This window comes from Chlorocebus sabaeus, chromosome 5 (assembly GCF_047675955.1).
Source record: "Chlorocebus sabaeus isolate Y175 chromosome 5, mChlSab1.0.hap1, whole genome shotgun sequence".
Lineage (NCBI taxonomy): Eukaryota > Metazoa > Chordata > Mammalia > Primates > Cercopithecidae > Chlorocebus > Chlorocebus sabaeus.
Genome location: NC_132908.1, coordinates 1,327,916 through 1,348,852, shown reverse-complemented (window position 1 = coordinate 1,348,852; position 20,937 = coordinate 1,327,916). Strand labels below are relative to the sequence as shown.

At 57.1% G+C, this 20,937-nt stretch overlaps 2 protein-coding genes across 12 annotated transcripts in view; one reads left to right on the top strand and one right to left on the bottom strand.

Moving 5' to 3' along the window:
* Positions 1 to 10,233, top strand: part of UNKL (unk like zinc finger) — a 50,085-nt gene extending 39,852 nt beyond the window's left edge. For 7 of the 9 annotated variants that reach the window (XM_037990060.2, XM_037990058.2, XM_007981217.3 and 4 more), the window contains 5 exons: positions 2,531 to 2,623; positions 3,455 to 3,682; positions 5,587 to 5,789; positions 6,166 to 6,423; positions 7,133 to 10,233. In XM_037990060.2, the coding sequence (XP_037845988.1) occupies positions 2,531 to 2,623; positions 3,455 to 3,682; positions 5,587 to 5,789; positions 6,166 to 6,423; positions 7,133 to 7,288 (938 nt within the window). In that variant the 3' untranslated portion in view covers positions 7,289 to 10,233. The remainder of the gene's footprint in view (positions 1 to 2,530; positions 2,624 to 3,454; positions 3,683 to 5,586; positions 5,790 to 6,165; positions 6,424 to 7,132) is intronic. The other 2 variants (XR_005237773.2, XM_037990059.2) reach the window with 2 other exon arrangements.
* On the bottom strand, positions 10,085 to 20,936 carry GNPTG (N-acetylglucosamine-1-phosphate transferase subunit gamma). 3 transcript variants are annotated; one of them, XM_007981235.3, is made up of 12 exons: positions 20,832 to 20,936; positions 20,690 to 20,747; positions 20,543 to 20,610; positions 16,534 to 16,665; positions 11,626 to 11,680; positions 11,470 to 11,553; positions 11,293 to 11,386; positions 11,104 to 11,218; positions 10,902 to 10,984; positions 10,694 to 10,825; positions 10,526 to 10,607; positions 10,085 to 10,436 (listed from the first exon to the last, which is right to left on the bottom strand). In XM_007981235.3, exons 1-12 carry the CDS (start codon positions 20,881 to 20,883, stop codon positions 10,342 to 10,344), a joined length of 1,050 nt encoding a protein of 349 aa, XP_007979426.2. In that variant the 5' UTR covers positions 20,884 to 20,936; the 3' UTR covers positions 10,085 to 10,341. The 3 variants fall into 3 exon arrangements, with proteins under 3 accessions (XP_007979426.2, XP_007979428.2, XP_072871103.1); XM_007981237.3 differs by lacking the exon at positions 16,534 to 16,665 and having other exon boundaries at positions 20,832 to 20,934; XM_073015002.1 differs by lacking the exons at positions 20,543 to 20,610; positions 20,690 to 20,747; positions 20,832 to 20,936 and adding an exon at positions 12,043 to 12,160.
* Between the last annotated feature and the right edge of the window lies 1 nt (position 20,937).

Genomic DNA, 20,937 nt, shown 5'->3' with positions numbered 1-20,937 from the left:
GCTCTGTGCTTCGCAGCACGACTTCACTCAGGCTTTGAGGTTGTGCCCTCTTCAGCCATGGCCTGAGCACGTCAGGTGGATGACAGGGACCAGGAGGGCTGGCCCACTCTGCAGGCCAGGGTGGATGTCCGCTCGAGGATGTCACTATCCTGTGAGTGGGAAGGAGAGGAGCGAATGGCTTTGGGTGCCGCTGGCCCAGGGTCTGCCTTTGGTTCTGCCAATGAGCGTCCTTGAGGGCCGAGGCCTTGGCAACTGCTGTTGTGGGTTCCTGGTCCTCAGGGGGTCTTGGCCTGGCCGCCTCCACCCCCCACCTGTTCCTTTAGTTTCTGGATAAGACCTTCGAAAGTCCCTAAAAGCTTCATTTGAACAGTGTCTCTGTGGGAGTGGAGACTGCTGCTGCAGGTGCCATGTGCTGTCCCGGATGCCTCAGGGCGTCAGGTTCTCTGCCCCGGGTCCTGCTGCCTCTGTGACCGGGAAGGACCGTGTTGCCAGGTGGCACCACAGCCCGGCCTCTGTGCCCCGGAAATTCCCTCATGGCTGGCGTGTGGATGAGGGTTGAGTCTGGGTCGTGCTGTGCGGTGGAGTGGGGTGGGGATGGCCTCTGCCTTGCGGCCTCTGGGGTCCACTGTCCACCCCTGAGCCAGGCTCCTCTCCCACCTGCTGCTGTGGGTGGTGGAGCACGGTCTCCACACAGTGTGGCTGCTGAGCGAGGCCAGATTCAGGGTGAAGTTCAGAGGCCCGGACCTGCCAGGCCGCGCAGCATCCACACCAGCCTGTGCCTGTGCGCGATGGGCTGTGCACGGCCAGGGCTACCACGTGGCACGAGGATGTTCTGGCTGCTCCTGTGGGGTTCAGAGTGTGTGGCCACCGAGCACCAGGCCTCAGGCGAGGGGCCACCTGCCACCCTGTGGTTGCTCCCGTGGTCCCCGTGGCACTGACTGGTGCCAGCCGGTTCCACGGAGGAGAAGTGGAGGCCTGGGTGGAGGGGTGAGGTGCAGGCCATGAGCTGAGGCTGGGCCCCACACCTGTGGTCCCCACAAATCTCGCGTGTGGCTAGTGTCGCGTTGTTCTTCAGAAGTCACCTTCCTGCCTTTCCTGTTGATGCTGAAAATGTCTGGAAGGGCCCCAGCCGAGTGGGGTTTTGTCCCTCTGCGACCCGTTGGCTGCCCAGTCCATTTCTCCAGCTGTTTCCTGGGACGCCCCCTGTGTGGTGAACCTGCTGTCACGCTGACATGGCCACCAGTTCGCAGCAGTCATCCCTGCCTGGATCAGCCAGCTCCACGCTGGGTGGGGTGGGGTGGGGTGCGGGGAGTGAGGCTGCAAGAGCCCTGTGAGGGCGGGGCTTGACGTCGGTACCTGGGGGGCAGTGACCACCTCTCCGCTTCTGCTGGGCTACTGGTCTGAACCGAGCACCAGGCAGGGCTGGCCAGGCTGGAGGCTCCCGGCGCGCCAACCCCCAGTCGGGTCTGACAGGTGTCCCCGGGGTGCGGTTGCCTGGGGCTGTGGAGGGACCATCTGTCCCAGGTGAGGACAGGAAGAAGGGGGTCTGAGACCCTTCAGGGACAGGCAGGGGTGGCTTTGCGCGTCTCAGAGCAGGACTTAGCAGCACACTGTTAGTACCAGGCGTCAGTGGAGGGTCAAGATCCCCCAGGTGGACCTGGAGTCCACTGTCCACTCCTGAGCCAGGCTCCTCTCCCACCTGCTGCTGTGGGAGGCGGCACCAGCCCACAGGGTGTGTCCCGGAGCTCCTGCAGCCGCCGCGGTCCCCTGGCCTGCCCCCGTGGCACGTGGGTTCTCAGATCCCAGATCTTCTGGTCACCCCCCATCCCCAACCCGACCTCTGTGCAGAGGCTGCAGGAGTTCGAGACACGCTGTCCTCAGGGGCTGGTGACCAGAGCTCAGCCTCCTCAAGACAGCTTCCTAATACTAGGAAGGGGCACTGGGGCCACCGCGTGCCGTTCGGGGTTGGGGTTGGGGACTTGGGAGGGCCCATGCAGGAGGGCAGCCCCATGGCCTGCAGGGACGGGTGGGGACAGCCTCGGAAGGCAGGGCTGGCTGGGTGAGGCCGCTCCGAGGAGGGTCCTTCCCACTCAGTCTTGAGCCTGGGGGATTGAGGTCTTGGTGCTTGGCATGAAATTGCAGATGATCACCTGCTCCTTGAAATCACCCTCCCAGAAAGTTTTTCAAACCGTCGAGAGTGCACACATGGTCAGATGCTAACACACGCTTAGGTATTTACACTCCGAGGAGCAGCAGCGGCATGCGGAGGCGAGGACCCAGCTGCTGGGCTGTGGCGGGGTGTCCCACCTGCACGTGCTCGTTCTGCCAGAGAACAGCCAAGCCTCCCACTGCCTGCTGGGGGCTGCGAGGGTGGGCTGGGGGTGTCCTTCCCAGGCTCCCCCAGCAACTCCCATGCCTTCTGCCCTTGGTCTCACTTTAAGCCCAGGCCGGACAGTCGTCCTCCTCAGCTGGGCTTCCTGAGCTCTGTAGCACTGTGTGGGCTGTGGATGATGGGGGGCTCTGTTGACAGGTTCCGCGTTAGACCCACATCTTAGCAATGTGAATATTGCATCCCTAGAGAAGGATCTGGAAGAGCAAGACGGCCACGACCTGGGACCAGCAGGTGAGGGCGAGGAGCACCTGGGGCCCTGTTCCTCCAGCCGCTGAACAGCTAAGCGCTGTGGCAGGAGGATCGCTTGAGCCCAGGAAGGTCAAGGCTGCAGTGAGCGGGGGTTGGACCACTGCGCTCCTGCCTGGGTGATAGTGCAATAGCCTGTATCTGGTTTTGGGGGCGGGAGGTCCCCCTTCTGGCGGTACCTCCTCCTCTCCTTCACTGCCCCTCCCCTTCCCCCCCCCGCACACGGACTCCTCAGCCTCTCTTTCCCGCCTCCCACTTCTTCCGTTCACCTTCAAAGTGGCCCTGCAGACAGGTGGGGCTCTCCCTGAGGAAGGTCCTGATGGTCTCCGAAGGACAAATGTATTCACATTGTAGACAAAAGATCAACATCCATACAAATGTCTTTTCCTATACAACACCCTTTCCTTCAGCCTAAAAGTGTATCTTTTCTTTCTGACTTTAAAAGAAAGTCAACTATTTTAGGGGGACTGGACAAGTGCTGGGAGGACTGTGCTAGTGGCTAAATTGGCTGGCAGAGCCTGGTGGGTGTTTGGCCTCTTGGGGGGGGCCCACGCTAAACCCCTGTGTCCCCCCCTCTGGTTGAAATCCCTTTGAGCCCATGGCTTGCCCAACTGTGTGAGACGTGGCCACCCGGGGTTCTGTGGCTCCACACCCATAGAAGGTGGCTGCTGGCCTGGCCCCCGTATCCCCACCTCCCCATATCCCCACCACCACCGCATGCAGGGTCCGTCTTCCGTGGCTGCCGCCCGCCGGTGGGCAGATGTTTGGGCAGAGGCCTAGCGGTACTTACTTCGCTCACTGGTCCACCCCTGCCAGGTCCCAGGTCACTGGCCGGCTCTGCGCCTGTTACCATACCGGGCTCCCTGCCCCGAGCACCATCGCTGCACTCGCCGTCCTCCGCGTCCACCTCGCCACTCAGTTCGCTGTCCCAGCCCCTCCCGGGGCCGGTGGGTTCCTCGGCCATGACGCCTCCCCAGCAGCCGCCACCCCTGCGTTCAGAGCCGGGTGCACTGGGCTCTTCAGCCTCATCCTACAGCCCCTTAGGTGAGTGCTGTCTCCCTCCACGCAAGCGTTCCCATGAAGCCTCCATGGGGCTGCCTCCCAGAGGCCACCCTGACTGAGGGGCCCCACATGGAACCTTGTGCCCCATCCATGGTGGCAAACCACGTGGCCTGCTACTCACAGGCTCCCCCTACCGCAGACAGTGTTGCTCTGTCACCCAGGCTGGAGTGCAATGGCACGATCTTGGCTCACTGCAACCTCTGCCTCCCGGGTTCAAGCAATTCTCCTGCCTCAGCCTCCCGAGTAGCTGGGATTAGAGGCTTGCGCCACTACCCCTAGCTAATTTTTGTGTTTTTAGTAAAGACGGGTTTCACCATGTTGGCCAGGCTGGTCTCAAACTCCTGACCTCGTGATCTGCCTACCTCGGCCTCCCGAAGTGCTGGGATGACAGGCTTGAGCCACCATGCACGGCTGTTTGTTACGTTGTAAACGAACTAACACTTGGCTGGGCTTGATGACTGGAGAGCAGCCTGATCAACATGGAGAAACCCTGTCTCTACTAAAAATACAAAATTAGCTGGGCGTGGTGACTTGTGCCTGTAATCCCAGCTACTCAGGAGGCTGAGGCAGGAGAATCACTTGAACCTGGGAGGTGGAGGTTGCGGTGAGCCAAGACTGTGTCGTTACACTCCAGCCTGGGCAATAAGAGTGAAACTCTGTCTCAAAAAAAAAAAAAAAAAAAAAAGTCCGGGCGCAGTGGCTCATGCCTGTAATCCCAGCACTTTGGGAGGCTGAGGAGGGCAGAGCAGGAGGTCAGGAGATCGAGACCATCCTGGTTAACACGGTGAAACCTCATCTCTACTAAAAATAAAAAAATTAGCCAGGCGTGGTTGCGGGCACTTGTAGTCCCAGCTACTCGGGAGGCTGAGGCAGGAGAATCGCTTGAACCCGGGAGTCGGAGGTTGCAGTGACCCGAGATCGCGCCACTGCACTCCAGCCTGGTGTTAGAGCGAGACTCCGTCTCAAAAAAAAAAACAAAACCAAAACCACTTTGGGCCAGCACAGTGGCTCAGGCCTGTAATCCCAGCACTTTGGGAGGCCGAGGTGGGTGGATCACTTGAGGCCAGGGGTTCAAGAGAAGCCTAGGCACCATAGTGAGATTCCTGACTCTCCAAAAATTACAAAATTTTAAAAGTTTTTATTTTTTTAAGACAAAGTCTCACTCTGTCGCCCAGGCTCCAGCATCTTCGCTCACTGCAGCCTCCCCTTCCAGGTTAAAATGATTGTCTTGCCTCAGCCTCCCGAGTAGCTGGGATCACAGGCTCCTGCTACCACACCCGTCTAATTTTTGTGTTTTTAGTAGAGATGGGGTTTCACCATGTTGGCCAGGCTGCTCTCAAACTCCTGACCTCGGGTGATCTGCCTGCCTCGGCCTCCCAAAGCGCTGGGATGACAGGCCTGTTTTTGTTAAAGTAACATTTAGAGCATCTCATAGTCTCTCAAGCTGCATACACATTGGTAGATGTCACCGTGTGGAACAGCTCTTTGGGGTCTGTGAGAGTCTGTGTGAGGCGTTCCTGGGAGTGGAGTCTGAGAACCACTGCCTCTTCCACCTCGTGGTGTGGTCCCAGGAACTCCAATTTACTCCTCTGTTCAGACTCCTCAGGTGGCCAGGAAGGCACAGATCTGGTGGGGAGACCGGCCGGGGCAGGTGTCACTGTCTGTGCCTCTGCCAGCCCCACACGGTCCCCAGCGCCTCTTCCTGAGGCTGGTGGGGTCCAGGAGTGGGGCAAGGGGCAGGCAGGACAAAGGGCAAGACCCCTGCTATCAGGGTGGGTGAGCCCCAGAGGGTGCCCACGTGGCGGTGGGGCCGGGGCATAGCACCCAGCAGTCACCAGGCCGTGAGCACAGCTGGGCTGGGCTGTCATCGGCCCTTTCACACTCAGGTTTGAACGGTGTCCCCGGGAGCATCTGGGACTTTGTTTCCGGCAGCTTCTCCCCCAGCCCCACCCCTATCCTGAGCGCCGGCCCCCCATCCTCTTCGGGTTCAAGTCCAAACGGGACTGAGCTGGCCCGGGTCAGACGGCAGCTGGACGAGGCCAAGAGGAAGATCCGGCAGTGGGAGGAGTCCTGGCAGCAGGTGAAACAGGTGAGCGTGTGGGGGGCCAGACAGGTGAGGGGGAGGGAGGGCCACAGGGGACTCAGGTGAGTGTTGGGGGGGAGAGACAGGTGAGGGAGGGCCGCGGGGGACTCGAGTGTGGGGGGTGTGAGACAGGTGAGGGAGGGCCGCGGGGGACTCAAGTGGGGGGTGAGACAGGTGAGGGAGGGCCGCCGGGGACTCAGGTGAGTGTTGGGGGGGGGGGTGAGGGAGGGCCGCAGGGGACTCAGGTGAGGGGGCCACAGGTGATGGGGAAGGGGGGGAGGATCGCAGGTGACACGGGCAGTGGGGTCTGCAGGTGGCATAGGTGAGGTGGGAGGGGCTGAGATGGGCTCTGGCTGCCTCCTGCACGGGCCCTGGGTTTCAGGTCTGCGATGCCTGGCAGCGAGAGGCACAGGAGGCCAAGGAACGTGCCCGCGTGGCCGATAGTGACCGGCAGCTGGCGCTGCAGAAGAAGGAGGAGGTGGAGGCACAGGTGAAGCAGCTGCAGGAGGAGCTGGAGGGCCTGGGTGTAGCCTCCACACTGCCGGGGCTGCGGGGCTGCGGGGACATCGGCACCATTCCCCTGCCTAAGCTGCACTCGCTGCAGAGTCAGCTGCGCCTGGACCTGGAGGCGGTGGATGGCGTGAGTCCTGCTCGGGGCAGGGTGAGGGCTAGCCTGTCTGCAGGGCTGCTGTCCCTGTCTGGGGAGGGCCCTGGCTGGTGCGGTGTCCTCTCCCCCCCGCTCCTCGGGTCTGCTCCGGGCCTGGGGAGGAGGGGACAGTGCCCCGCCCCAGCACAGACCCCCTGAGACCTCGTTGCCTGTCTCCCTGGGAGCCGCCTCTCCTGTCAGGCTGGCCCTTGCCCTTTCACCCCTCCCTCTTACCAGCGAATGCCAGGCTGCACCCTCCACAGGGAAGGCGGCCCCATCCCTCCCTGTTCACAGCTGCAACCCTCACACATGCTCCCTCCACTTCAGCATGCCTGTCCTCACCTCGCCTGTGAAGGGTGGACTCTCGGCCTAACTGCTGTGGGCCAGTGTGTCCTGTGTAGCCCACATCCTGGGCACCCAGCCGCCAGGGCCCTCAAGGGCCTGTCCTGTGCGGCCACTGCCGTGTCTGTGGTGGCCCCCGGGGGCCGTCCTCTGCCCAGGGCTTGAGACGGAGCATTCTCGCCACCCAGCAGCTGCCTTTTCCCTGAGGTGGCCCTGGCTGGGGGCATCTCCCTGACCCTGTCTCTGTAGCTGGTGGCCGGGTGGCCTGAGATGCCGAGTCCTGCCCAGAAGGCCCTGCAGCTCCCCAGCTGGTCCAGCCTGGGCAGGGCCTCCTGACCCCGTTACTATTCTGGTCCTGCAGGTGATCTTCCAGCTCCGTGCCAAGCAGTGTGTGGCCTGCCGGGAGCGGGCCCACGGTGCCGTCCTGCGGCCCTGCCAGCACCGCGTCCTCTGTGAGCCGTGTGCGGCCGCCGCACCCGAGTGCCCCTACTGCAAGGGCCAGCCCCTGCGGTGGTGACCTCAGCGGGGACAGCCACCTCCTGCTGGGCACCCTGGCTCCAGCACTCGTGACCACAGACACATCGTCACTCACCTCTGGTGCCACTGATGTGAGGACCGAGGCTGGGAGCCCCCGCCTGCGCTCAGCTGTTATCATGAGGCTGGGAGCCCCCGCCCGCACTCGGCCCGACAGCTTTCCTGTCACACGTTGTCACCTATCTAGTCCTACCGACGGTTTCAAGGTATTTTCCTCAAAAACCTTAAAGGCAAACCCACAGAACCCGCCTGCCTGTCCTCGAGGGGCCTGGTGCCTCAGGGGTCCGCGTGGCACTGTGATCGCAGCAGTTTGTGGTCCTGTGACTGGACCACTGGGAGCTGGGGTCTTTCAAAGCACTTTGTAAACCGAGGAATTTAGAGGTTATAAATTGCTCTAAGCTGCTTTCTATGTTGTTTTTTAAATATTCGATATGAAGCTTTATATGTGTACTGTGAACTTAAATATTTCGTATCAGTTTATTGTCAATTCATAGTATGCTGAATATATTAGATTTCATATTCTGAAACTAGCACTTAAGAAATGAGCGTTTATCTAGTAGTAAGACCTAGGATTTTTACATTTTCCCATTAAGTGCATAGTATTTATAAGCAGAGTGATTATGGATTTAGATGTTTTTAACTTGAAGGAGCTCGTTTTCCCGAGCCTGTGTGCGCACAAGGCACTAGGGTTGATATTCCAGCCTCGGGACGTGGGAGCAGGAGAGCTCCATCCTGCATTTCTGTGATCCGTGGCCGCTTTTCCTATGCGCCTGTGCCTTGCTAAACAAGTGAAGGAGCATCATTGGGTTCGTTTTATCCCTTGAACCTCTGAAAGACAGTTTGATGCTAACGAAAAATGCAGCAGAAGGGATCAGACATCAGAGGTTTTAGAATTACTTTTTTAAGCAGCTGTCTTCTGGCCGGGCACGGTGGCTCACGCCTGTGATCCCAGCACTTTGGGAGGCTGAGGCGGGTGGATCACCTAAGGTCAGGAGTTTGAGACCATCCTGGCTTACATGGTGAAACCCTGTCTCTACTAAAAATACAAAAATTAGCCGGGCGTGGTGGCGGGCGCCTGTGGTCCCAGCTGCTCAGGGGGCTGAGGTAGGAGAATCGCTTGAACCCAGGAGGCAGAGGTTGCAGTGAGCCAGGATCACCCACTGCACTCCAGCCTGGGTGACAGAGTGAGACTCTGGCTCAAAAAAAAAAAAAAAAGCTGTCTTCTGATTACTTAGATCTGTCCTAGGCAATGGTGCTTTGTGGCTCCTTGGAGACATCACTGGGCGTCCTATTGGGGGTCAGGCAGTGAACTGGGAGAGTGGCTGGCTCCCCAGCACCTGTGGCCACCCCCGTCCTGCTTGTGTGGGAGATGCTCGAGCTGTGGTGTGCGCCAGGGTGCCGGGTGTATGTGAGTCACCTGACCCGTACTGCCAGTTAGTATCAGAGCTCATCCATGTGGCCAGCGAGGTCACACCAGGACCCAATCACAGCCTTTTAGTGGCCTGGAGCACACGGGGGAAGTGGCCCCCCAAGGGGACGGCTCTGCTGAGTCCCCTGGCCTGTCTGACCCTGGAGCGAGAGCGTGGCTTCCGGCCGCAGCAGAAACGCGACTGAGAACGCGTCCCCGCGATGACCTGACCCTTCTGCTCAGGGTGGGGACTGTCCCTAGGAGTTGAGGAGCAGGAACAGGCGTCTGTGATTTACGGCGACCTGGCTCTCTGTGGGCCATGTGGGTTGTGAGGGCACAAGAGCAGGCAGCAGCATCAGCGTGTTCCTCCCTGCCCGTGGCTTTGCCAAAGACTTTTAATAGCATTTTTTAAAAGTGCAAAACGTCTAGGTAAAAAATTTTTATCAGTGACCAAATTAGAATGTATTTAATATAGTAGGAGGTTTAAGAACTTTTTAAATGTAAGACAAACTGATAGCAACATTCTATCATTTTAAAGGAAGTGGATCCGTGACATTCTGCAGCTAGTCCACTACTCCAGGTAACTATCGACTTGGTTTTAGTGAATCTATTTTGTTTTTAATTATAGTGATGATTTATTAGCTCAGTATCTAGAAATTACGTATATTTTGTGCTACTGTCATCAATGTGTAAAATCCTCTGTTTTTATTATTTATGCACTTGGTTCCCATTTCGGGCCTCTGGTCTTTTCTGGGATATGGTGTCTGCCCAGACCTCTCCCGGTTGTCGGGAGCAGCGGAGCGCTCGTCTGCCGGCTGCTCTGCTCTTTCTGGGAACAGCGTGGCGGCTGCCCCTCAGGGCATCCCCATGGATCAGCTTCTGGGGTGGTGGAGCTGGGAGCCCCAGGGGTTGGGGGACGGCGGAGACATCTGCTCCCCCATATTTGTACTGGCTCTGAGGACAGGTGAGCAGTGGGAAGACCAAAGAATGGCTGGCGGTGCTGCCAGGATTAGAAATGGAGGCAAGACCCTGGGGCTGCCCGCCCTGGGGCCTTCCTCACCCATCTCGGTGGCCGAGGCACACAGCAGTGGCTGGAAGGTGCCCCGTGGAGGCAGGCCCAGCGGCTCCCACCTGTGGCCATGGCTGGCACTGGGCATAGGAGCCAGGTGGTGGCCGGTTGTGTGTGTGCTTGTTGCCTGTCTGTAACTCTAGTGTTCAACATTAGCCGTGAAAACAGTGACGTGTGTAACTGTGGTCAGCAGACCTTGTTCCGTGTGGACGCGTCACGTGGATTAATTTCTGGAAGCCTCGATCTGTATGTTTGAGTATTTAGATGAGAGTGTTGTTTGAGTGGAATTTTAATCCGGAAGGTAGGATTTATAATCATTTACTTGTAGTGAACTGTTTAAAGTTAACAACACTTGTTAAATTTTTTTACACTATAGCATTTATGCAATGGTTTACAGAATTCATGGAATTATTTTTATCAGTATGGGAATTAATTAAAACCTTGAATCTTTGTTTTGTCTGCTTCTCTGAGCACAAGCCTGGCCAGCTGGTCCCTGGGGGTCCTACCAGCCAATCTCCAGGGCGCTCGGCCGTGTCCACCTCTGCTTCCCACCATAGGGTCACAAACTCCCACGCAGTCCTGGGTCACCCCGCAGCTGCTCTGGAGGCTTGGCTCTGGGTGTCTTGTGCCCCAAGTGCTCCAAGCTAGAAGTTTCTGCCAAAACACCAGGTGGCCGGTCCTCACCTGGACCCACAGGTGGTGGGTACGATGGTGGCCTGGCCCCCTCCCCACAGGTGACTTACCTGTGGGCCTCACATAGGGGATGCCGTGCTGGGTGAGCAAACCTTTTAGCCTTTTGATCTCCTTTGACAGTTCTTTATGAGCCTACAACACGAAGTTCCAGGGAAAGGCCGGGGTGGGGGGCGGGGCGGGAGGCTACTGTGCGCTGCCACCTCCCCGCAGTACGGTACCTTTCTGCAGTTTTCCAGGGTCTCAAACCCCAAGCTGTCAGGACCTCCCTCCAGCTGGGTGGGTTCGTTTTCTTCTGGGGCCTTTAAGTAGCCAGCATCCTCAAAAAGTGTCCGCAGCAACTTCTCATGGCCCTGAAGGTGGAGGATGCAGGGGCAGCACCCAGCTCCCAGCTGGGCCCGCCAGGGGCAACCCCGAGCATATGCTTACCTGGGCGGTGATCAGCTTGTCGGCCAGGTCCTGCTCCACCTGGTCCCACCGCCGCTGCAGGGCCTCTGGCAGGGTCGGGTACACTGAGGGCCCAAGAGAAGCCAGACTCAGTTGTGCCCCATGTCCCAACCCTGGCCCCCACCACTGCAGGGCTACGTGCGTGGCTGACCCCACCGGCCCCCACTGCGTCCCGCACCCCTACCTAGCAAGGCGTGGGGGTGGCAGACGAGGGGGGTCTCGAATGTCAGTGCATAGACACAGGTGCTCGGCTCGGACACGTGGGCCAGCCGGTTGCTTTTTCCACATGCCAGCTCCACCTGGGGAGGGCACGCCGGTGGGTGTGTTGCAGAGGCTGGGGCCCCTCTTCCCGGGCTCCCGTCTGAGGCCCCACCTTGCTCTGCCGGCTCCGGGAACGGCAGGCGTCACCATCCCTCATCCACATGCCCGTGAAGGTGTTGTTGGCGATCTCCCACTCGTGCCAGATGCTGTGGGGACACGGGCACAGCCCGTGAGGCTGGGAGGGGGAGCCGCGCTGCTGCTTTGGGATCCCTGGCCCAGCCCTGCTCACCCGAGGACCCCGCTGTAGGCGTTCCAGCGGAAGGTCTGCTCATGCTGGGTCACGTTGTGGAATGGGCAGAACTCGTACTTGTACCTGGGGACACAGGTGGCATGAGGGGTGTCCCCAGGCTGCGCCCCAGCCCACCCTCGCACCCCCCGCACTCACGTGGACTCCACCAGGCTGAAGCACTTGCCCGCGAGTCGGAAGAGATGCGCCGGCCCTGGAAGAGACTCACACTGATCCCCAGGCTCCGTGCACAGAACCTGTTTGCCAAGGCTGGCAGAGTCTGTTTTCAGAGGACCAGTTTTTAACAAAAAGCACAAGATGTTCAAAGAAACAGGAAAACAGGTCCCATTCAATGGAAGAAACTGACAAAACCGAGAATTCTAACAATAGCCCTTTAAAAATGAGAGTTCAGGCTTGGTATCGTGGCTCACACCTGTCATCTCAGCACTTTGGGAGGCCAGGGCGGGAAGATCGCTTGAGGCCAGGAGTATGAGACCAGTACGGGCAACACTGCGAGACCCCCGTGTCTACACTAAAAACACACACAAAAAACTAGCTGGGTGTGGTGGTGTGTACCTGTAGTCCCACCTACTCGGGAGGCTGAGGCAGGAGAATTGCTTGAACCCGGGAAGCGGAGGTTGCAGTGAACTGAGATCGTACCACGGCACTCCAGCCTGCATGACAGAGCAAGACCCTGTCTCCAAAAAACAACAAAAAAAGACATTCCCAGATAAAAGCTTCAGGAGTTGGCTACCTGCAGGCCCATGTGCCCCGCGGGGAAGTGAGTAGACAGATGGCAGCCGAGCTGGAAGGAGACGGAGGGCCCTAGTACGGGGGTAAATTAAATGCCAGTTACCTTTCTAGCTGTGGTCTGTATAGCTACAGAACTTAAACCAGTGGTCCCGAATATTTACGGCAGCAGGGACTGGTTTCATGGAAGGCTGTTTTTCTGTCAGCCGGGGGTGGGGATGGGTGGTTGTGGGATGAAACTGTTCCACCTCACCTCATCAGGCATCAGGTTTTTTTCTTTCTTTTTGAGAGACAGTCTCATTCTGTAACCCAAGCTAAAGTGCAATGGCACGATCTCGGCTCATTGCAACCTCTGCCTCCTGGGTTCAAGTCATTCCCCTGCCTCAGCCTCCCGAGTAGCTGGGATCCCAGGCACGAACCACCACACCCGGCTAATTTTTGTATTTTCAGCAAAGATGGGGTTTCACTATGTTGGCCAGGCTGGTCTAAACTCTGGACCTCCAGATCTGTCCACCTTGGCCTCCCAAGTGCTGGGATTACAGGCGTAAGCCACTGCGCCCCGCCTGAAAGACTAACTTTTAAAGACATAAACAGGTTGAAAGTGAAGGTATGGAAAAGTATTCATGTAAACAGCCAAAAGAGAGCTGGAGTGGCTGAAACTACAAGAGACAAATACGTTATATATTGACACAAGGGTCCATGTGCCAAGACACCACAATTATCCATGTACAAACGGTGCCACCCACTACATAAGGCTGACAGGAGACATCCATACCCTTTATTTATTTATTTATTTATTTATTTATTTATTTAGAGATGGAGTCTAGTCTTGTCACCAGGCTGGAGTGCAATGGGACGATCTCGGCTCTCTGCAACCTCCACCTCTGGGTTCAACCAGTTTTCCCGCCTCAACCTCCCCAGTAGCTAGGATTACAGGTGCCCACCACCACGGCTGGCTAATTTTTGTTTATTTTTGTACAGACAGGGTTTCTCCATGTTGGCCAGGCTGGTCTTGAACTCCTGACCTCAGTTGATCCACCTGCCTCAGCCTCCTAAAGTGCTGGGATTACAGGCGTGAGCCCCCACGCCCGCCCTGATGGATTTAATATTTTTAAGATGACTACCACGCATAGTGATGTGCAGATTCAATGCAACCCCATCCAAATCCCAATGACATTTTTTGCAGAAATAGAAAAACACATCCTAAAGTTCATAGGGAGTCTCAGAGGACCCCCAAATCATCGAACGATCTTGAAAAAGAACAGAGTTGAAAGACATACATACTGATTCCAAAAATTACTTCAAAGCAGTCATGATCAAAACAGTGTGATACTAGCATAAAGACTGGCGTAGAGGCCGGGCACAGTGGCCCACGCCTGTAATCCCAGCGCTTTGGGAGGCCAAGGCAGGCGGATCACGAGGTCAGGAGATTGAGACTATCCTGGCCAACATGGTGAAACCTGGTCTCTAATAAAATACAAAAAATTAGCCGAGCGTGATGGCAAACGCCTGCAGTCCCAGCTACTCAGGAGGCTGACCTAGGAGAATTGCTTGAGCCTGGGAGGTGGAGAGGTTGCCATGAGCTGAGATTGTGCTACTGCACTCCAGCCAGGGCTAAAGAGTTAGACTGTATGGAAAAAACAAAACAAAACAAAAAACCATCAAGGGAGTGAAAAGACAACCCACAGAATGGGAGAAAATAAACACTGGCAAATCATAGACGTAAGGGATTCATATCCAGCATATATAAAGAACCACAGCCCTACAATAAACCCAGTTTAAAAATGGGCAAAGAGGCCTGTCATCCCAGCACTCTGGGAGGCCAAGGCGGGCGGATCACCTGAGGTCAGGAGTTTGAGACCAGCCTGGTCAACATGGAGAAACCCTGTCTCTACTAAATAAAAATTAGCCAGGTGTGGTGGTGCACGCCTGTAATCCCAGCTATTTGAGAGGCTTGAGGCAAGAGAACTGCTTGAGCCTGGGAGGCGGAGCTTGCAGTGAGCCGAGGTTGCACCACTGCACTCCAGCCTGGGCGACAGAGCGAGACTCCATCTCAAAAAAAAAAAAAGAGGCCGGGCACGGTGGCTCAAGCCTGTAATCCCAGCACTTTGGGAGGCCGAGACAGGTGGATCACGAGGTCAGGAGATGGAGACCATCCTGGCGAACACAGTGAAACCCCGTCTCTACTAAAACTACAAAAAACTAGCCGGGCAAGGTGGCGGGCGCCTGTAGTCCCAGCTACTCGGGAGGCTGAGGCAGGAGAATGGCGTAAACCCGGGAGGCGGAGCTTGCAGTGAGCTGAGATCTGGCCACTGCACTCCAGCCTGGGCGACAGAGCGAGACTCCGTCTCAAAAAAAAAAAAAAAAAAAAAAGACATACAAACAGACCATAAGCAACTGAAAAGATCCCACATCATTAATTAGGGAAGTGCAAATTAAGACAACCCTAAGGTACCACTTCACACCCATCAGGATGGCTGTTAGCAAAAACAACAAAGTGTTGGTGAAAATGTGGAGAAACCAGACCCCTCTGTGCAATGCTGGCTGGAATGGGAAATGGTGCAGCCACCGTGCAAACAGTTTGGTGGTTCCTCAAAAAGCTAAACATGGAATTCTAACAAGATCCAGCAAAGCTACTCTCAGAAATTGGAAGCAGAGACTCAGTATTTACACCCAAGTTCACAGCAGCCTATTCCCAGCCAGGGGCTGGACGTCACCCCCGTGTCCAGACGACGGGTAAACACGTGGTCTCTCCTCGCGTGCAACAGTCCTCAGCCATAAAAACGAAGGAGGCACTGAGAGCCTCCAGCCTGGGGGACCCTGGGGACACTGTGCCAAGAGGAGTCAGTCAGACACAGAAGGTCGTGTGCAGTTACGGGTCATCTGTGTGGCGTCTCTGCAACAGCCAAGTTCGGAGACAGCAGAATGGTGGGTGCCAGGGCTGGGGGAGCCAGGGTTTGAAGGGGACAGAGCAAGTTGTGCAGACGCTGGTGCTGATGGTTGCAGGGCAGTGTAACCAGCCCCTGCGGGAAGAGGGAAGGTGTGCAGCGTCCTGAGCCTCCAGCCAGGCCGGCCACAGGCAGTGCTAGAGCGAGGGAGTGTACAAATCAAGGCCAGTGGCAACTTGTCAGTAAAAGACGCCACAGCAGCCACCCCGTTCTTCAGGCACGCTGGGGAGTCGGGACCTGGCTGGGTATGCACCTGTCCCAGCACCCACCGAGACTGTCAGCCATGAGGCCATCCTCTGGGCTGTGGGCAAGGCTGGGGCGTGGGCCATGGAGGCGGGGAGGAGACCTGGCGCCTGGCTCCTGTCCGGCCTGCGCTGCAGCAGCAAGTGCACTGGTTAGAGGAGGATGCCTCAGTTAGACTGACGTTTTAAACTCTGCAGTTTTACTGTATTAATAAAGTCCAGGCCGGGCGCCATGGCTCACACCTGTAATCTCAGCACTCTGGGAGGCCAAAGTGGGCAGATCACGAGGTCAGGAGATCGAGACCATCCTGGCTAACACAGTGAAACCCCGTCTCTACTAAAAACACAAAAAAATTAGCCAGGTGTGGTGGCGGGCGCCTGTAATCCCAGCTACTCGGGAGGCAGAGGCAGGAGAATGGTGTGAACCCAGGAGGCAGAGGTTGCAGTGAGCCGAGATCACACCACCGTGCTCCAGCCTGGGCGACAGAGCGAGACTCTATCTTAAAAATAATAATAAAGCCAAAATACACACGAGGTGCTGGGTGACTATTCCCTGGGAACCTGGCCAACCCAGGAGCCTCAGCCTGATCCCCGCTCCTGGAGGGCAGAGGCTAATGCCACTGAGACCTCTAGGGTGCTGGCCCGGCCTGGCCTTCTGTTCCTGACATTCCACTCACCCCTGGGGCTGTCCCCTCCCAAGACAGATGGAGACCAAGATGGCCTGGCTGCCCTGCTCAGGGGCTGTGGATATAGGAAAATCCTGGTCCTTCCTCGTCAGATACCATCTGGGTGGCCCCCACTCCCGGGCTCACCCACTGTCCTCCCAGCCTGACCGCTGGGGGCTCCACCTCAGCCCTGTCATGCCTGCTGTCCCATAGCCTGGGGTGCTGGGGCTCGGCCCCTCCAGTCTGGCCCCAGGGCTCTGCCCAACAGGCACACAGGGAAGCCTTTGGAGCCATCCGACACCCTGACGTGTCCCTCGCCCATCTGCCGCTCACAGACTCCCACTGGGAGGGCGGCTGGTCAAGCTCCTGTGTCCTGGGAACTCGCATTCCCAGGCTTACCCCCAGCAGACATGACTTGGAGACACCCCAGGAGGGGCGTGGGCACCAGGCTCAGCTCTGTACCTGCAGGGCCATCCGTCCAAACAGGGCTGCGTGAGGGCGGCAGGGCCTGGCCTGGCTCCCCAGCTGGGAGAAGGCCTCTGCCTGGGCGCTTCCACAGCTTCAGGGGGCTCCCACTGGCTGGGGTGCAGCCTCCTGCAGGGGATGGTACCACAAGTCCCCAACTGGCAGTGCCCAGTACCCCGGGTCCTCTGCTGCTGGCCCACACCAGAACCCCAGCCACGGCCCCTCCCCTCCGCCAGGCCCTCAGGTCTCAGCAGCCTGCTCTCCTGAGAGGGGTGGGGTCCGGCCCCTCCACTCCTTCAGTCAGACACAGCCAGACCTGAGCTGGAGTCTCCACGCCCAAATACCACCCCCCCCAAATGCCATCACCCCTGCCGGCAGGCTCCTCCTCTGCTCCTCATTCGCCCGCACGTCACCTGCAGGCTCCATGCTCACAGTCTGCATGGTCAGGACACTCGCCAGTGCCCTTCGCTCCTGCGGGCCCAGGTGGCCTTACCACCAGCTGTCCTTACGCCCGAGGCCACAGCTCCTCAAGGCCCCATCAGCTTGGCTGAGCCTAGACTCCCTCATTTCCCGTCTGCCCCTGGTCAAGCTTCGGTGGGAAGCACCCCCCTAGGGCTGCATGTCTTGGTGACAGTCCCTTCTCGAGGTGGTCCTCCCTCCCACTCTGCTCCCTGGCCTAGCCCCACACCTGGTCCCAGTGCCCTCCTAACTTCCACAACCCCCATACCCCACCAACAACTTCCCCGGGGACCTCACCCTCACCCTTGGACCTCATGCACCCCCACTAATGAGTCCTGTGCCCACCATGACCCCTCTCCAAGCACCAGAACTGCCTCATAGACCCAGCCTGGCCCCAACCAAAAGCAAGCTCCCAGCCTGACCCCTGCAGTCCACTTGCCATGGCTTCTCTAGCCAGGATCCTGGGGCCACTCGGCTCCTCCCCAACCCCTCCCCAGATCCAGGCCCCTGCCAGGGCCCCAGAGTCCTGCCCAGCTGGCTGCTCCCTCCCACTGCCACTGAGGCAGAGCTCCCTCCTGGACAGTGTGCTGGGCTGTGGCAGGACCACCACCCTGACCATGCCCCATCCCTGTCCATGCCACAGCAGGATACTGTCTCCAAATCACAGACCTACCAACCTCTGTTCCTCCTGCTGTCAGGGGATGAGACTCCTGACTCATCTGGTGGAGACCCAGGCCATGGAGGTGCCCGATGCCCAGCCCAGCCCCACCAGCCTCGGCCCTAGCAAACCCACCCCTTCCTTCTCGGCAGAGGTTCTTCTGCTGGGACCTTCTGAGCCCTAGGTCGCACTCACCACGCCCGAGTTTCTCAGCCCGATTATCTTTCTGCTCTGCTCCTTCCACAGACCACACTCTCCTACCCACTGCGCACAATCTGTTTCACACGCTGATGCTGAAGGAGTGCTACCTCAAAGACAAAAAAACACTCAGAACATCCGTGCCCGATCCCACGGACGCGGGAGACTATCCGCGCCCAACCCCACAGATGCAGGAAAAAATGGTCTGGAGAAAAACACTATCAACAAGAAGACTGGAAAACAGGAAAACAAACATGCCACTTAGATCCAAAGGTGGAACGAGAACTGCTCCAGATTAAAACACTAAAGAGACATGATTAACCAAATGCACCTGTGAACCCTGACGGGCCCAGGTGTGGGAATGGGGGTGGGGAACACTATAAAAGACATTCTTTTTAAATTTTTTGGGTTTTTTGTTATTTTTTTGAGACGAAGTCTTGCCCTGTCACCCAGGCTGGAGTGCAGTGGCGTGATCTCAGCTCACTGCAACCTCCGCCTCCTGGGTTCAAGCGATTCTCCAGCCTCGGCCTCCCAAGTAGCTGGGATTACAGGCGGACACCGCTACGCCCGGCTAATTTTTGTTTTTGTGTTTTTTTAGTAGAGACAGGGTTTCACCATGTTGGCCAGGCTGGTCTTAAACTCCTGGGCTCAAGCGATCCTCACACCTCAGCCTCCCTCCTGAGCAGCAAGCACGTACCACCACAACCAGGACTCTCACCTCCGAAAAGACGTGGTCCCCTTAGCCAAGGCTGCCTTTCTCCTACTGGAAAGGGTTCGGTCGGCTACTGCTCTTACACAGCGGCCTGCCTCCTCCCCAGCTTCCTGGGACAAGTGTTAGCCCGACTCCAGCGCTTCAGGCCCTGGGAAGCCACATCCCATGGCTCTCAGCCTCAGGGAAGTGAGCCTAACCCCACGTGCGCCATTATGCCCAGCCACACAACAAAAACCTTAAAAAGATCTGTTTGGAGTCAAAGTCCACAAAACCTACCAACAAGCTGCGGTACCACCTGATCCCCTTTCTCGCTCATCTGTGGCTACCCAGCTGAATCCCCTCTGGCACGGGCTTTCCTGCTCAAGGCCTTTGGCCACTCCCTTTCCTGAATCCCTTTCCCCAAACAGGCACAGCTTTACTCCCTTTTCTCCTTTAGCTTTTGGCTGAAATGTCACTTCTTAGACTTTTCCTCAGCACCCTATTTAAAGCAGTCCCCAGCCAAGGCAGGAGGATTGCTTGAGGCTGGGAGTTTGGGGCCAGCCTGGGCAACGTAGTGAGACTTCCATCTCTACAAAAACACGTAAACTTTGCCAGGCATGGTGGCATGCACCTGTAGTCCCAGCTACTCAGGAAGCTGAGGGTGGTTGATTGCTTCAGCCCAGGAGTTCAAGGATGCAGTGAGCTATGAATGCACTACTGCACTCCAGCCCGAGTGAGAGGGCAAGACCCCGTCTCTAAAAATAAAAAAAAAATGCGATCCCCCAAACAATACTCTAACACATGTACACATACTCCCTCCTCTGCTTCACATATCTACATGGCATTTTTCATCATCGACTATTCTATGTATTTTACCTAATTGTTCAGTGCCTGTTCCTCCATCACTCCCCATGAGACTGTCAGCTCCCTGAGGACAAGCATTGGTGTATCTGTGTTCGTTTCTGCAACCCCAGCACAGACCCTAACACATAAAAGTATTCGATAATAAAATTACTGAGGCTGGGCATGGTGGCTCACGGCTCTAATCCCAGCACTTTCGGAGGCCAAGATGGGCGGATCACTTGAGGTCAGGAGTTTGAGACCAGCCTGGTCAATACGGTGAAATAAACCCTGTCTCTACTAAAAATACAAAAATTTGCTGGGCGTGATGGTGATGCATGCCTGTAATCCCAGCTACTCGGGAGGCTGAAGCATGAGGATTGCTTGAACGCAGGAGGTGGAGGTTGCAGTGAGCAGAGATCGTGCCACTGCACTCCAGCCTGGGCGACAGAGTGAGACTGTCTCAAAAAATAAAAATAAAAAATAAAAAATAAATCCTTGGATTTCTGTCTCTTATACTTAATACTCATTCAGTGTTTAAAAGGCATATATACTCATGACCCAACAATTCCACTTCTGGAATCCTGCCTTGGGAAACCACTCACCTGAGGGCAAACCAAGGCACCTACACAGCGTGTTCTCCACAGCACTATTTCTAATGGCCAAAAAAAATATAAAGAACCTAAATACAATCGGGAAATGCAGTGCCATCCGATCGCGTACTGAGCACCAAGAGAAAGAATGAAGACCTATATCACCACCGTGAAGCGTCCCAAGACATACACTGAGTGACAACGACAACTCAGCCAAATACTCGCGCAGCATGATTTTTTAAAAAAGTGACAAAGATTACAAAAACTACACGTTTTCCGGCTGCATAGATACGCACGTAAAAGCACAGAAACGCCTCTGCCAAGTTACCAGACTATTAACGGCAATTACCTCTCGGAAAGAAAAGGAAGGACTAAGTCTGGAGATAACTTTTAATTCGGTACAAGAACGTTCTGGTATATTCTCTCGCACTTCCACATTAATTTTAGAAGGCTGACAAACCAATGCTTTAGACTTCGGGCCGTAACTCTCAGGGTCTCTCACCCATCCTCCATTGTTGCTGCCCCCCGCGGCCACCCCCGAGCCCGCCAGCAGCACTCCTCACTCACCAGACACGGGTGAAGGATCCCTCTTGGCCTGGAGGCGACTGGCCTGGGGCAAGAACGGGTTGTTCACCCTACGGGAAGCGGCAGGGTCAGCGGGGAACTGGCCCGGGCCGTCCCCCTGCCCGAGCCGCCAGCTGCCAGGCTGCTCACCCGAACGTGTTGGGCTCCTCCACCACCTTCATCTTCGCGGCACCTGCCGGCGCGGGGCCTACGGGGAGCGAGACCGTGAGCGGGGAGGCCGGGATGCAGAGCGCGCGCGGGGCCTGGGGACGCGGGCGGCCGGGCCACTCACCGCGGGCCGAGAGCCCGAGGAACAACAGCACCCGCACCAGCCCCGCCGCCATCGCGCCGCAGCGCCGCGCGGTCACGTGGAATGACGGTCACGTGACCACGGGAAC

What these genes read in the sequence shown, in the direction of transcription:
- GNPTG (XM_007981235.3), bottom strand. Translation starts at nt 20,883, where the DNA reads ATGGCGGCGGGGCTGGTGCGGGTGCTGTTGTTCCTCGGGCTCTCGGCC. An exon ending in CCTCGGGCTCTCGGCCCGCG is followed by an intron (nt 20,748 to 20,831) that starts GTGAGTGGCCCG and finishes CGCTCCCCGTAG; the next exon opens with GCCCCGCGCCGGCAGGTGCC. An exon ending in CCCGGAGCCGGCAGAGCAAG is followed by an intron (nt 11,219 to 11,292) that starts GTGGGGCCTCAG and finishes TGCCCTCCCCAG; the next exon opens with GTGGAGCTGGCATGTGGAAA.